Below are 17,013 nucleotides of genomic sequence, written 5' to 3' on the forward strand. Positions count from 1 at the left end.
TGAGAACGGTGAGGAATCAGCCCAGAACTACACGGGAGGATCTTGTCAATGATCTCAAGGCAGCTGGGACCATAGTCACCAAGAGAACAATTGGTAACACACTACGCCGTAAAGGACTGAAATCCTGCAGCGCCCGCAAGGTCCCCCTGCTCAAGAAAGCACATATACATGCCCGTCTGAAGTTTGCCAATGAACATCTGAATGATTCAGAGGACAACTGGGTGAAAGTGTTGTGGTCAGATGAGACCAAAATAGAGCTCTTTGGCATCAACTCAACTCGCTGTGTTTGGAGGAGGAAGAATACTGCCTATGACCCCAAGAACACCATCCCCACCGTCAAACATGGAGGTGGAAACATGCTTTGGGGGTGTTTTTCTGCTAAGGGGACAGAACAACTTCACTGCATCAAAGGGACGATGGACGGCGCCATGTACCGTCAAATTTTGGGTGAGAACCTTCCCTCAGCCAGGGCATTGAAAATGGGTCGTGGATGGGTATTCCAGCATGACAAGGACCCAAAACACATGGCCAAGGCAACAAAGGAGTGGCTCAAGAAGAAGCACATCAAAGGTTCTGGAGTGGCCTAGCCAGTCTCCAGACCTTAATCCCATAGAAAATCTGTGGAGGGAGCTGAAGGTTTGAGTTGCCAAACGTCAGCCTCGAAACCTTCATGACTTGGAGAAGATCTGCAAAGAGGAGTGGGACAAAATCCCTCCTGAGATGTGTGCAAACCTGGTGGCCAACTACAAGAAACGTCTGACCTCTGATTGCCAACAAGGATTTTGCCACCAAGTACTAAGTCATGTTTTGCAGAGGGGTCAAATAATTATTTCCCTCATTAAAATGCAAATAAATTTATAACATTTTTGACATACGTTTTTCTGGATTTTTGTTGTTATTCTGTCTCTCACTGTTCAAATAAACCTACCATTAAAATTTTAGACTGATCATTTCCTTGTCAGTGGGCAAACGTACAAAATCAGCAGGGGATCAAATACTTTTTTCCCTCACTGTATATAAATCAGCACTGAAGAGACTAAAGCGGCCAGGTGTGGTGCTGGCCACCCACCCCCTCGCGTGTGCTGCTCGCTAACAGCACTTGTCCCACCTGTCTGTTAAGGCTATACGGGGGGGGGGGGGGGGGGGGGGGGATCTTTGTGCAGTGGACGAACGAGTGAGCCGAGAGCTCGCCTACACACAGCTCAAGATCGGCGAAGACGCCGGAACGAGTCCACAGATGCTCATTCAGACGGGGTGCTCGGGCGGCGGTGGCATCGGAGCCGAGAAAATAAATCCACACCTTTTTTATGTTTCGGTCGGCCGTGGGTGGGGTCGTTTGACCATACTTCACCACACTGGTCAGTACAGGTTGTTGAAATCAGGAAGCATAGCTGTGAGAGCATGGAAGTTAAATAAAACAATAGAATTTGCAGTGCAGCGCTCTGATATTTAGTATATTGTAAAAAAAACCCAGTTAAAATCGGTGGCTTTCGATGTCTGAACCGCTGCTAGGCCCTTCTCTTCACCTACCCACAATGACCAGCGTGGTGAAGTATGTTCAAACAACCTCCGCTTAACTGACATAGCGGCCAAGTAAATAATTCCCATGTATTCATAAATATTTGTTGCTTTTGTAACCTGCAGGGGCGCATCTCAATTTGTGGCAATTTTGCGATTCAGCGCCCTACTTGGTGGAATTTGCTATGCGGGGGCTTGCACGGGAATAGCGAGTCAAGGAATTGTGGTGGAGGTGGGGGTGGGCGGGCTAGGAAGAGAGGAGAGTAGGGGTTTGATGTTGCAAATTTTAAACACGAATTCCCCACGGCATCGCAGTCATTGCGTCCCAGATCGGAGGCGCACGTTTCCACATTTTCATGGTAACCGCAGTCAGACTGCCGGGATCACTTTGACAAATCACAGTGGTGAGGTTTTGATGCTGCCACGGAAACGCCAAGGTGCTCGCGCCAATTTCCATCGCTGAGCGAAATAACTACCGCTATTTCTTACACCACCACCCTAACCATTCCCTCCACGCTCACCGAATGTTTAAAGAGAACATTTTTTTTTAAGTAAATAAATAACGCCAACCGTGCAGGTCACAGGTTGCCTTTTTGTTACAGCTGACCTGCATTCAGGGTCAATTCTGATGGTAAAAAAATAAAATAACTCGTGTAAGTGATTACGCAGATGCGTTTTTTCCCCCGCTGTTTGTGTATGTGTATACAAACGCACTGCAGTTACGTACTGCGAACATAGTTACATACCGTGTGTCTATTAACATGGAGTTATATTAGGTGTGTTTGCGCTGCAGGTGACAGCGGGAACATTGTGTACAAAAGTAACCCGGTACCATTACTATTTGCAGACAGGCTTCGAGTGCTTCTGCAGTGACATTGAATTCGTTTGAAAAGGGTGGAGTGGAAGAAGAGGGGGTAGAGAAAAAGTTCGCTCTTATTACAACACAGCTTATAATCCCACCAATCGGTCATCTTGGTTTTTCGTGGCAGTGCTAATTAGCTCGAGCACGAATATTTAAAAGGTCAGAAAAAGTATAAATTTCAAATCCTGGAATTTTTTTGAATTACATTTTTTTGTTACTCTGTTGTAATTATTATCATATATATTTTTACGCGTTCCAGCCACGTACTTACGCTCATTACAAAGCGGAAGTGGAGGTCATGCAGCGGCTCAGTGCGCCAAGCAGGAGTTGACTCATTAACCCAAACCAACTTAGCAAAAAAATCCTCTCAAATTGTTTTTCGGGGAGTAAATATTGCAACGTATTTAAAATAAGGAGAACTTTACGTTGCGGATTACGTGCGTGTGTGCCAATAACCAGGATAATTCATGTTTGCAACAGCATTTGCGGGGATTGTTGGCCAAGGTTGACCCGCAAAAGATTTCTCGGCAAAAGGTTAACATCTTTACACTCCATCAAAGACTTCCGTGGTGGGCCCATTAATGTTCCGCATTGCTGATAGGTCCCGTACGGACTCTTAGACGCTCAATTGTTATGTTTTGATGTGCTTTTCATGCCTCTTTTTACTTAATTAGAAATGTGGGAGCTTTAATGGTAACATAACCAACAATGTTCTTTCAAGGTTAACCCGTACACTTTGGGCGTAGACAGTCTTAAAATAACGGTCGATAGAGCACTGCTTCAAATTTGTGTGTAAGTGGCAGTGGCCAAAATTTGGCAAATCCTTGGTGGAGTGGCATCACAGCTGCGCAAAACAGTCTGGGTAATTGCAATATGGCGGCAATAGCAGTGTCTTGCATCGTTGGGATAGCAGCGTTGTGCGATTATGGTTCTGGTGAATAAAACTTTGAAGGGAGCTGAAATGTATGGGGAGGTTAGGGTGTACACTTCAGCGGTGAAAATGGTTTAAGAAGGTGGATGGATTGGATGCATGTGTCCCAGAGATGTCTACGCTTCTGGCATTTACATGGTACAACACTGATGAGGCACGTTCGTAAGTGCAGCAGGGAACACGAGAGTGGGAATGTCTCCGTCCAGCAGCGGGTTGAGAAAGGTCTCCAAAATAAATGTACCGCATTCTTTGTCAATCACAGCGGCAATCGGTCGCTGCTGGTCAACCTCCAACTGAGGAATATTGCCGAATGCTCATCGAGTCTGTCTCGTTTGTGGACACATCAAATAGCGGAGCCTTAATCCGAATTCATCTTTTACCTGTGTCAGCCCACGACTGTTTCGGTCGTGAGGGTGGTTGTTCATGAACATACTTCACCACGCTGGGCAGTGCGGGTTGGTGAAGGAAGTGGGGGCCGTGTCCATGACTGGTTTCATATATCACCCGACCACCGCTGACCTGGCGATCCGAACTCGGATCGCCAAGTTTATAACACAGTGTGCCAACTAACCATTGCTCCATAGTTGCACATCACGAGTCAATATAAAAGGGGGGGGGGGGCAGCACTTTGGAGCATGCCGTTTGTAATTGCAGAAGCAAATCCTCGTTTTTTTCTGTGGCTGACGCCGTGTGGAAAGACCCAGGGGGATTGTGGGGGAAGTGGCGGGCCTCCATAGGTGGCTTCGATATGCGGCAGGATGGGTCAGAAGCCTCTTGAACGGATTCGGTGATCTTCCCGCATCAACTACAACCGAGAACGGGCCGCGATGGCGATGTTTTATGAAGGGCCTGCTTTTCGACTCAGAAGTTCAGAGGTCGAGAGTTGACCCCGCAGCAGCGTGAACGGTGGCGCAGCTTAAAAAAAAAAAACTTAACCCACTCCGCCAGACGCGTCCCAACTTGTTGCCATGCAAAGAGTAGCAAAATGCCCTTTTGTTTGCAAAGGCCGCTGCCATTAGGAACAGGTTTTACCCTTTTAACTGGCACAAAAACTGACACCTTTATTCAAGGCATCGTGTCTGCAATAAACACAACACAAGCAGTCAAAGTGCAAACAAAAAAGACTGCTTGATGAGTAACCTGTGACCTTCGGTAAAGTCACATAGAATGAGAATAAAATAATAAAACCAACACAAGCGGCCTTCATCGTCGTGAGAATATTACTGTGTTATTTTATTTTATCAATTTATTATTTTATTCTCATTCTACGCGGTGACTTTACCGAAAGAACCAAAGAAGATGAATCCTTGCAGTCACGAAAGCTTTAAATCGAAATTTAACCTGTGACCGTACAACCTGCTCCGTCGATGCCGCGGTTTACGCATTGGCGTCTATCCACCGCTGGGTTGAAGGTCTCTTAAATTTCGATTTAAAGCTTTCGTGACTGCAATGATTCATCTTCTTTGGTTCTTTCGGTAAAGTCACGTAGAATGAGAATAAAATAATAAATTGATAAAATAAAATAACACAATAATATTCTCACGACGTTTCGGCCACAACACATGCGGCCTTCATCAGGTGAAGGGGACGAGAATGTCTGGTAGGACAGTGCTGAAGGCCGCTTGCGTTGTGGGCGAAACGTCGTGAGAATATTATTGTGTTATTGTATTTTATCAATTTATTATTTTATTCTCATTCTACGTGACTTTACCGAAAGAACCAAAGAAGACGAAGGTCTCTTCCCCGTGCCGTCGTCGTTGCGACGACGCCGCAACGCGTCTCACTCCGGCACGTGAGGCAGGGCCCTTCATTGTAGTGGGCAACGTTCGCCGATTGAATGGTTTCTTCTTCGGGGACACGCGTCGATTACGGTTGCTTTTCGTTGTCGGTTTTCCAAAAGCACTCCAATCCTGCTCTCGTGTGTTGTCTTAACGGTGTGCAAAATAAAAATAATAATAAACCAACGGAATAAATTGGCTGTATTATTCTACACAGGGGTTAAACTGTTCGAAAATGCAATTGCCAGAGATTCAGAACTCCCCGTACTTTTGATTTGCCTCAATATAAACAGTGTACCGAAGCCCCTGCATCATGATTAAGACGGATGCACTGCTTGTAGCTTGGAAGAGTCCACAATGATGGGGTGGGATAGAGGATATTATTTACCTCTGACTTTATCCCAGGTTTATACGGTGGAACTGCTTGTCCAAAGAATGTAATATTGCGCTTTAAAAATGGATCAAATATGAGAACAAACGCGCCGTCGTTCACCCTGTCAAATCTCTGGAATTAGACATTTTATTTTGAAAACCATTTATACACAACGCATTTTTATCATTTCGCACTATTCCGTGTGCCAGAGGTGATATAAATTGGAATGATATCAATCTGTATTCTTAGCTCTTTCGGTAAAGTCATGTTGAAGGGAAACAATAAATAATAAAATATATATAAAACAATAAAAATTCTCACGACGTTTCGACCATAACACAAACGGTCGTCATCAGGTGACGACCGTTTGTGTTATGGTCGAAACGTCATCAGGTGACGATCGTTTGTGTTATGGTCGAAACGTCGTGAGAATTTTTATTGTTTTATATATATTTTATTATTTTATTGTTTCCCTTCAACGTGACTTTACCGAAAGAGCTAAGAATACGAATTACTGCAGTCACGAAAGCTTTAAATCAAAATATCAATCTGGTTGGTGCGTACAACCATTCCAGAGATGATTCCTCGAGACGTCTTTGCAGTAAATATTGTGGCACGAAGCCCGCAAATTCTCCAAGCCAGCCTCCGATAGAGCTTGTAGTGAAACGTTTCTGGATTGAGAAAGGTTACTCTGCCACCCAGCCTGACCTCGCGGTAACCCCACGAGTTCCCATTGCAGCAGGTCTGGCTGTATGGGAGAAAGCGGCTGCGGTACTATTTGTGGGGGTGAGTTGTGGGGGGGGGGGGGGGTGGGGTGCTGGGGAGATGTAGTGATGGGGAGGTGGGGCTGAGGGGATGTAGTGATGGGGAGCTGGGAATTAGAGGGATGAGGCTCGTGGTGGTGGTGGGGAGAGAGAGAGAAAGAGGTTGCGGTGTGGAGGGGAGTTCAGTTGCCACGTTGTGTTGTTTGGCGGTGAAGTAGGTCGAGAAACGGGAATGGATAGACAGACAACCAGGAATGGATGGACACATAATGGGGAATGGATGGACACACAACTGGGAATGGATAGACACACAACTGGGAATGGATAGACACACAACTGGGAATGGATAGACACACAACTGGGAATGGACAGACACACAACAAGGAATGGATAGACACACAACCAGGAATGGATGGACACATAATGGGGAATGGATGGACACACAACTGGGAATGGATAGACACACAACTGGGAATGAATGGACACACAACCGGGAATGGATAGACACACAACTGGGAATGGATAGACACACAACTGGGAATGAACAGACACACAACAAGGAATGGATAGACACACAACCAGGAATGGATGGACACATAATGGGGAATGGATAGACACACAACTGGGAATGGACAGACACACAACAAGGAATGGATAGACACCCAACCAGGAATGTATGGACACATAATGGAGAATGGATGGACACACAACTGGGAATGGATAGACACACAACTGGGAATGGATGGACACACAACCGGGAATGGATAGACACACAACTGGGAATGGATAGACACACAACAAGGAATGGATAGACACACAACTGGGAATGGATAGACACACAACTGGGAATGGATAGACACACAACTGGGAATGGACAGACACACAACAAGGAATGGATAGACACACAACCAGGAATGGATGGACACATAATGGGGAATGGATGGACACACAACTGGGAATGGATAGACACACAACTGGGAATGAATGGACACACAACCGGGAATGGATAGACACACAACTGGGAATGGATAGACACACAACTGGGAATGAACAGACACACAACAAGGAATGGATAGACACACAACCAGGAATGGATGGACACATAATGGGGAATGGATAGACACACAACTGGGAATGGACAGACACACAACAAGGAATGGATAGACACCCAACCAGGAATGTATGGACACATAATGGAGAATGGATGGACACACAACTGGGAATGGATAGACACACAACTGGGAATGGATGGACACACAACCGGGAATGGATAGACACACAACTGGGAATGGATAGACACACAACAAGGAATGGATAGACACACAACTGGGAATGGATAGACACACAACTGGGAATGGATAGACACACAACAAGAAATGGATGGACACACAACGAGGAATGGATAGACACACAACTGGGAATGGATAGACACACAACTGGGAATGGATAGACACACAACTGGGAATGGATAGACACACAACTGGGAATGGATAGACACACAACTGGGAATGGATAGACACACAACTGGGAATGGATAGACACACAACTGGGAATGGATAGACACATAACTGGGAATGGATAGACACACAACGGGAAATGGATAGACACACAACTGGGAATGGATAGACACACAACTGGGAATGGATAGACACACAACCGGGAATGGATAGACACACAATGGGAAATGGATAGACACACAACAAGGAACGGATAGACACACAACTGGGAATGGATAGACACACAACTGGGAATGGATAGACACACAACGAGGACTGGATGGACACAACGGGGAATGGGTGGACACACAACCGGGGAACGGGTGGACACACAACCAGGAATGTATGGACACAACGGGGAATAGGTGGACACACAACCAACGTTATTTCCCTGTTGTTCTTTCACGCCCTACCTATTTCAGACCCGTAACGTCCCTCTCTATTATGGCAAAAGGCTTGAGAACAACGCCCCGCTGGTGTGGCACCGTAGGCCTACGTGGTAATCTGCGTGTGACACAGAGATAAGTGCGGGCGAATACCGGCTGCGTCGCACGCGTGAACGTGAAGTGAGCGCGGCACTGTCGGTGTTTGAAACGGTTAGAAAATGAAAGGAGACTCAGAAGAAGAGGCGATTGAGCTAAATTTGTGGAGGGTGGGGGGCGGTGAAAATTTTATTTAAGAGCATTTTCATCCCACCCCCCCCCCCCCCCCCCAGAATCTATAAAATAAACACAATGACAAGCATCATGTTAGGCATCAGAATGGCTGTTTTGATATGGTGTGCCAAGATCAAATGTAACGCGGAGAATGTGGTTTGCAGGGCCGTACAAATGATGATGGGTCATGACAATGTTTAAGGCCCACTGTTTATGCACTTATGCTGTTGCAACGTGGGGTGAAGGCATCGATGTACAGAGTTATGCTATAGAGGAATGGCATGAAAACTGTTGGTTTATGTATTCATTTAACATTCCATTACCAAAAACGTTCTTCCGTTATCTCGGAACGTAACGTGTTTTATTTTTATAACATTCTTCGTACAACGTGAACAGCCCTTGTCACAGGCCACTTCTGGATGAGGACTTCCCCCTTGCCGTGCGGGTTGTGGAGGTCATTTTACCACGCCGATCCGTGCGAGTATTATGAGGCGGGGGACATAGGAGTAGAGTACAACAGCGTACCGTACTGCTTCTAACAGGCTCGACGTAGCCCACAACACACGACGTTCGGTTCGAAGCACTTGGTCTGTGCGCCCTTCAGTTGCTTGGGTCAACAGTGGGGCTAAGTTTTTGCCCAATCATCGCCAGCTGGATCAAAAACGTAATGAACTGACACCGATGCTCAGCTCCGTGATGACCCATTAAAACACTATCCAGTCTCAACCCTTTGCGTACCATAATATTTGCTTCATATTCTTAGTTCTTTCGGTAAAGTCACGTTGAAGGGAAACAATAAAATAATAAAATATATATAAAACAATACAAATTATCACGACGTTTCGGCCATAACACAAACGGTCGTCATCAGGTGTGTCGGTTTGCATTAATTTATTTATTTTAAAACGGTGTATTTATTTTTAAAAAAACGTCAGCGCCACGCGCAGCGATTTGGCAGTTTATTTAGAAGGACTAGTCCATCTATGTTCTGAAAAGAGGAGGGGGGAGACGAAAAAATTAATGTATGCTGTCTGAAAGCCACTGTAAGCGTGAACAATCAATTAAGACCTTATTTGATAAACCATTTCAGGTCTTAATTGATTCTTCACGCTTACAGTGGCTTTCAGACAGCATACATTAAATTTTCCGTCTCCCCCCTCCTCTTTTCAGAACATAGATGGACTAGTCCTTCTAAATAAACTGCCAAATCGCTGCGCGTGTCGAAACGTCGTGAGAATTTATTTTATTGTTTTATAGATATTTTATTATTTTATTGTTTCCCTTCAACGTGACTTTACCGAAAGAACTAAGAATATGAATTACTGCAGTCACGAAAGCTTCAAATAAAAAATATTTGCTTCATTCATCTTTCTCTGTCTCAACTCACGTCGTCGTCATCGCCCTTGCTGTTGTTGTTGTTGCTGTTGTTGTTTTTTGCCGTTGCCGTTTGTGTTTCTGTGCAGGTTCATCAACGCTCGCCGTCGGGATAGTGCAGCCCATGATTGACCAGTCCAACCGAGCAGGCAAGTGTCCGCTCACTGACTGAGCCATCGCCACAGAGGCACAGGCACACGAACACCCCCCCGAGTTGGTTGCTGCCGTGTCGGCTGTCACGAGAAGTTTGACACCAAAACAACAGCTTACGACTCGTGCCAATTCTAAGTTAGATTTTCCAAAAAGTACGGTGGGGGGGGAGGGGGGTGGAAATAAAAGTCCACTTATTTATTTTCTGACAGTTTTTACGCACGCTCGCCAGGGAGTCGCAACTTCTCGAGGAGCCTGCCGAAATTGTCAGCGCGGCCAGAACTATTTTTGTAAAGATCCAGTGCACAAGCGGCGTGTGAACACAGCACGTGAACACAGCACGTGAACACACAGCACGTGAACACAGCACGTGACACACAGCGCGTGAACACAGCACGTGAACACAGCACGTGAACACAGCACGTGAACACAGCACGTGACACACAGCACGTGAACACAGCACGCGGGTAGATGTTGCGTATGCGATGCGCCACCTTGCCAAGGCTTGCCAGCCACAGCGTCGTTGCCCGTGCAAACTGGCACTGGTGGTGCCATCGTTTTACAAGTTTTACAAGTTGTGAGGGAGGGGGGGGGGGCTGACAGCGCAATGGGGAGAGGACGTATGATTTCGGAAAGGGGGTCACACCAACAGGCCAGACTATCGCATATGGTAGGTCCGGATGACCTCCGTCGTGGCCATTAAGCCGACGAATCAGTCGAATTATAAAATCTGTGGTAATTCTTGTATAATTATTTAAATCATTCGGGCAGGATCTGCATGTCGTAGGCCTAGCCTAGGACTCCCCATGTATTGAAATTGGCAGAGCGGTTTCGGTGATATTCTCTGAACCACCATACGTATACATACGGATAGATCAAAGGATTATTAAATAGATGTGCTACTCAAGTTACATGTCAGGGCATCAGCCACTGGGTCACGAGCGTTAGTGTTTGAAATGGAATCCCTTCCTGAATACCGTGTGCCGTTCTACAGATTGGACACTATGCAAGATTTGTTCCCTCTACTTGCAAATACTATAGGTTCTCTCTCTCTCTCTCGCATTTCCACTGAAGCTATGCCAATGAAGACTTGGCTTGTGACTAATCGTATGAATGCTCGAATCAAATTAACATGTTGGCCATTCTCAGTCTACTTATGGATGGATGGATGGATTGATTCCTCCCTGATGCCTTGTCGGTCATGGGGGTTTTAGCCGTGTATCACCACGCTGGCCTGAGCAAGTTTGTGAAAGGAAGTGCCCAGGACCGGATCAGATGTCACTCACTATTGATTTGAGCTGTGGCAAGGAATTGAACTGCGGTACTCTAACTACTACGGCACTGTTCCCCCCGTAAGTGATCATAACCATTCATTATTAATGTCACAGATCAACTTTGACATCTAGTTAGTTATTCTGTTAATTTCTATTCAGCCATTGTGGCAATGCTTTGAATTAATATCTGAATGAGCAGGAGTTTGTATGAACTCCTCCTGTTCTGCAGAGTGAGAGTGAGTGGAGTTTGTATAACCTCCTCCTGTTCTGCAGAGTGAGAGTGAGTGGAGTTTGTATGATCTCCTCCTGTTCTGCAGAGTGAGAGTGAGTGGAGTTTGTATGATCTCCTGCTGTTCTGCAGAGTGAGAGTGAGTGGAGTTTCTATGACCTGCTGTTCTGCAGAGCGAGAGTGAGTGGAGTTTGTATGATCTGCTGCTGTTCTGCAGAGTGAGAGTGAGTGGAGTATGTATGACCTCCTCGTGTTCTGCAGAGTGAGAGTGAGTGAGTGGAGTTTGTATGATCTCCTGCTGTTCTGCAGAGTGAGTGGAGTTTGTATGACCTCCTCCTGTTCTGCAGAGTGAGAGTGAGTGGAGTTTGTATGATCTGCTGCTGTTCTGCAGAGTGAGAGTGAGTGGAGTTTGTATGATCTGCTGCTGTTCTGCAGAGTGAGAGTGAGTGGAGTTTGTATGACCTCCTCCTGTTCTGCAGAGTGAGAGTGAGTGAGTGGAGTTTGTATGATCTCCTCCTGTTCTGCAGAGTGAGAGTGAGTGGAGTTTGTATGATCTGCTGCTGTTCTGCAGAGTGAGAGTGAGTGGAGTTTGTATGACCTCCTCGTGTTCTGCAGAGTGAGAGTGAGTGAGTGGTGTTTGTATGATCTCCTGCTGTTCTGCAGGGAGTGGAGTTTGTATGACCTCCTCCTGTTCTGCAGAGTGAGAGTGAGTGAGTGAAGTTTGTATGACCTCCTCCTGTTCTGCAGAGTGAGAGTGAGTGGAGTTTGTATGATCTCCTGCTGTTCTGCAGAGTGAGAGTGAGTGGAGTTTGTATGATCTGCTGCTGTTCTGCAGAGTGAGAGTGAGTGGAGTTTGTATGACCTCCTCCTGTTCTGCAGAGTGAGAGTGAGTGAGTGGAGTTTGTATGATCTCCTGCTGTTCTGCAGAGTGAGTGGAGTTTGTATGGCTTCCTCCTGCTCTGAAGAGTGAGAGTGAGTGAGTGGAGTTTGTATGATATGCTGCTGTTCTGCAGAGTGAGAGTGAGTGGAGTTTGTATGACCTCCTCGTGTTCTGCAGAGTGAGAGTGAGTGAGTGGAGTTTGTATGATCTCCTGCTGTTCTGCAGAGTGAGTGGAGTTTGTATGACCTCCTCCTGTTCTGCAGAGTGAGAGTGAGTGGAGTTTGTATAACCTCCTCCTGTTCTGCAGAGTGAGAGTGAGTGGAGTTTGTATGATCTCCTGTTCTGCAGAGTGAGAGTGAGTGGAGTTTGTATGATCTCCTGCTGTTCTGCAGAGTGAGAGTGAGTGGAGTTTCTATGACCTGCTGTTCTGCAGAGTGAGTGGAGTTTGTATGATCTGCAGCTGTTCTGCAGAGTGAGAGTGAGTGGAGTATGTATGACCTCCTCGTGTTCTGCAGAGTGAGAGTGAGTGAGTGGAGTTTGTATGATCTCCTGCTGTTCTGCAGAGTGAGTGGAGTTTGTATGACCTCCTCCTGTTCTGCAGAGTGAGAGTGAGTGGAGTTTGTATGACCTGCTGTTCTGCAGAGTGAGAGTGAGTGGAGTTTGTATGATCTGCTGCTGTTCTGCAGAGTGAGAGTGAGTGGAGTTTGTATGACCTCTTCCTGTTCTGCAGAGTGAGAGTGAGTGAGTGGAGTTTGTATGATCTCCTCCTGTTCTGCAGAGTGAGAGTGAGTGGAGTTTGTATGATCTGCTGCTGTTCTGCAGAGTGAGAGTGAGTGGAGTTTGTATGACCTCCTCGTGTTCTGCAGAGTGAGAGTGAGTGAGTGGTGTTTGTATGATCTCCTGCTGTTCTGCAGGGAGTGGAGTTTGTATGACCTCCTCCTGTTCTGCAGAGTGAGAGTGAGTGAGTGAAGTTTGTATGACCTCCTCCTGTTCTGCAGAGTGAGAGTGAGTGGAGTTTGTATGATCTCCTGCTGTTCTGCAGAGTGAGAGTGAGTGGAGTTTGTATGATCTGCTGCTGTTCTGCAGAGTGAGAGTGAGTGGAGTTTGTATGACCTCCTCCTGTTCTGCAGAGTGAGAGTGAGTGAGTGGAGTTTGTATGATCTCCTGCTGTTCTGCAGAGTGAGTGGAGTTTGTATGGCCTCCTCCTGCTCTGAAGAGTGAGAGTGAGTGAGTGGAGTTTGTATGATATGCTGCTGTTCTGCAGAGTGAGAGTGAGTGGAGTTTGTATGACCTCCTCGTGTTCTGCAGAGTGAGAGTGAGTGAGTGGAGTTTGTATGATCTCCTGCTGTTCTGCAGAGTGAGTGGAGTTTGTATGACCTCCTCCTGTTCTGCAGAGTGAGAGTGAGTGGAGTTTGTATGATCTGCTGCTGTTCTGCAGAGTGAGAGTGAGTGGAGTTTGTATGACCTCCTCCTGTTCTGCAGAGTGAGAGTGAGTGAGTGGAGTTTGTATGATCTCCTGCTGTTCTGCAGATTGAGAGTGAGTTGAGTTTGTATGATCTGCTGCTGTTCTGCAGAGTGATAGTGAGTGGAGTTTGTATGATCTCCTGCTGTTCTGCAGAGTGAGAGTGAGTGGAGTTTGTATGACCTCCTCCTGTTCTGCAGAGTGAGAGTGAGTGAGTGGAGTTTGTATGATCTCCTGCTGTTCTGCAGAGTGATAGTGAGTGGAGTTTGTATGACCTCCTGTTGTTCTGCAGAGTGAGTGTGAGTGGAGTTTGTATGACCTCCTGTTCTGCAGAGTGATTGTGGCGTTTGTAGATTATCTCCCCCAGTTCTGCATCTGTTTCCTCTAGATTTTCCATCATTCCTCCTCCCGCAGTTAAACACAAACACAAGTGCAAACTGGAATTGATTTAATAAATATCCCAGTGGCTAAAAAAAAGTACCGGACGATTACTCATTCGGGATTACACGCAGCAGCAGCGGCAGCAACAGCAAAATCGCTCTCCCTACCACGGACAACTTTGGCAGGAAAAGTCTTGAGACACGTGAGTGTGGCTTTGAAGTGAACACCTCGATATGCGTACGTTCGATATCTCGAACTTTGGATTTGTGACCATTGCTTTAAGCAGAGGAAGGACCTAACAGAGAATGGGTTGACGACAGCGGAAGAGATTGGGTGTCAGTGTGATGTGGTGCACTACTTGAGCGTAATACAAAGCAGAGAGAGAGAAAAGTGGAAATGACAAATGATGGAATGTGCAGTGGACACCTAACGGGGCCACGTGTCCATGAATCGTGGTGATGATGATGATATAATTACTTTAAACGAAAGGCTAAATATAAAGTATGATCAAGTATAAAATACAATATAAGTGTACGACGCTACAGGAAGGCATAATACAGAGTGGTTTTTGGGGGGTTAGATCGTGTAAATATACATGTGTCGTTAAACCCACTGACCACCCGACACAGCCAATTACTAAGGTTTGTCACGTAAACAAACTTTACATAAACCGTATTAACTTCACATCTCTATTTACGCGATCTACCACCCCCCCCCCACTCACCCATAAAAAATAACCCTGTACTATGGATTATATTGGTCGCGTCAGCCTGCTTGTTAAGCCGAGGTTTTGCAGTCCATGAAGGAGTCGTGGTAGCTGTGTTCTGATTTAGATCTGGAGCGATGGGATAGCTTCGTGGGTAGACGCTGCTGGGTTGAGATGCCGGCAGTGGCTCAGGGAGGCCTTCATCCAGCAGTGGATTGGTGCGAAAGAATCCTAAATACATGGCTGATGATATTATTGACCCCATGCACAACACCGCAGGTGTTCTCTCTCAAGCGAGAATGTTCACAGCTGCCAGTGAGTTGAAGGATTTCGAATTTTTAATCCGACTTGGGGGGGTTGGCTCAACCCATCATCCTCTGCCTCCAGCGGAGGTGGGGGGAGGGTCGATAAATTGGGTACCACTTTGTTTTGGAAGTCAACAGCGATTTGCCTTCACAAAAATGAACTGAAATAAAATATAATTATATGAGCAGTCTCCAACCCTTATACATCGCTCTCTGGCCTATGTGCAGTGTAGGAAGGCCATTGTCCGAAACGTCGCCTTATACAGGGACTCCTCTGCTTACGAACGTTCGACTTTCAGAGATGCGAAAAACCTGTCCGTATGTCATGTAGATGCTACATGAAGAACCAGTGGCATCTACATCTACAGAACGTGAAGAACCAGTGGCATCTACATCTGCAGAACGTGAAGAACCAGTGGCATCTACATCTGCAGAACTTAAATAACTAGTGGCATCTACATCTACAGAATGTGAAGAACCAGTGGCATCTACATCTGCAAAACTTAAATAACCAGTGGCATCTACATCTGCAGAACGTGAAGAACCAGTGGCATCTACATCTACAGAACGTGAAGAACCAGTGGCACCTACAGCTGCAGAACGTGAAGAACCAGTGGCATCTACATCTGTAGAACATGAAGAACCAGTGGCATCTACACCTGCAGAACGTGAAGAACCAGTGACATCTATATCTGCAGAACTTGAAGAACCAGTGGCATCTACATCTACAGAACGTGAAGAACCAGTGGCATCTACATCTACAGAACGTGAAGAACCAGTGGCATCTACATCTACAGAACGTGAAGAACCAGTAGCATCTACATCTGCAGAACTTAAATAACTAGTGGCATCTACATCTGCAGAACGTGAAGAACCAGTAGCATCTACATCTGTAGAACGTGAAGAACCAGTGGCATCTACATCTGCAGAACGTGAAGAACCAGTGGCATCTACATCTACAAAACTTAAGTAACTAGTGGCATCTACATCTGCAGAACGTGAAGAACCAGTAGCATCTACATCTGCAGAACGTGAAGAACCAGTGGCATCTACATCTACAGAACGTGAAGAACCAGTGGCATCTACAGCTGCAGAACGTGAAGAACCAGTGGCATCTACATCTGTAGAACATGAAGAACCAGTGGCATCTACACCTGCAGAACGTGAAGAACCAGTGACATCTATATCTGCAGAACTTGAAAAACCAGTGGCATCTACATCTACAGAACGTGAAGAACCAGTGGCATCTACATCTACAGAACGTGAAGAACCAGTGGCATCTACATCTACAGAACGTGAAGAACCAGTAGCATCTACATCTGCAGAACGTGAAGAACCAGTGGCATCTACATCTGCAGAATTTAAAGAACCAGTGGCATCTACATCTACAGAACTTGAAGAACCAGTGGCATCTACATCTGCAGAACATGAAGAACCAGTGGCATCTACATCTGCAGAATTTAAAGAACCAGTGGCATCTACGTCTACAGAACTTGAAGAACCAGTGGCATCTACATCTGCAGAACATGAAGAACCAGTGGCATCTACATCTGCAGAATTTAAAGAACCAGTGGCATCTACATCTACAGAACTTGAAGAACCAGTGGCATCTACATCTGCAGAATTTAAAGAACCAGTGGCATCTACATCTACAGAACTTGAAGAACCAGTGGCATCTACATCTACAGAACTTAAAGAACCAGTGGCATCTACATCTGCAGAACTTAAAGAACCAGTGGCATCTACATCTGCAGAACTTAAAGAACCAGTGGCATCTACATCTGCAGGAGATTATACAACTTTTAAAGCGCATTCCCCGTGTTTAGTGTACACGCCGTACAACACGTTTGGAGTAAAGTTACGAACAGAGACCT

At 46.0% G+C, this 17,013-nt stretch overlaps 1 protein-coding gene across 1 annotated transcript in view; it reads left to right on the forward strand.

Annotated features, from left to right (window-relative positions):
* LOC142912438 (uncharacterized) overlaps positions 1 to 17,013 on the forward strand; it is a 43,405-nt gene that overhangs the window by 1,594 nt on the left and 24,798 nt on the right. Inside the window, exons 2-3 of the mRNA XM_076060637.1 lie at positions 8,145 to 8,208; positions 9,842 to 9,901. Of these exons, the coding sequence (XP_075916752.1) occupies positions 8,145 to 8,208; positions 9,842 to 9,901 (124 nt within the window). The remainder of the gene's footprint in view (positions 1 to 8,144; positions 8,209 to 9,841; positions 9,902 to 17,013) is intronic.

Source organism: Petromyzon marinus, unplaced genomic scaffold (assembly GCF_048934315.1).
Source record: "Petromyzon marinus isolate PM22_M1 ecotype Great Lakes invasive population unplaced genomic scaffold, UKy_Petmar_22M1.pri1.0 PM_G_Scaffold_20, whole genome shotgun sequence".
In the NCBI taxonomy this organism is placed as follows: domain Eukaryota; kingdom Metazoa; phylum Chordata; class Hyperoartia; order Petromyzontiformes; family Petromyzontidae; genus Petromyzon; species Petromyzon marinus.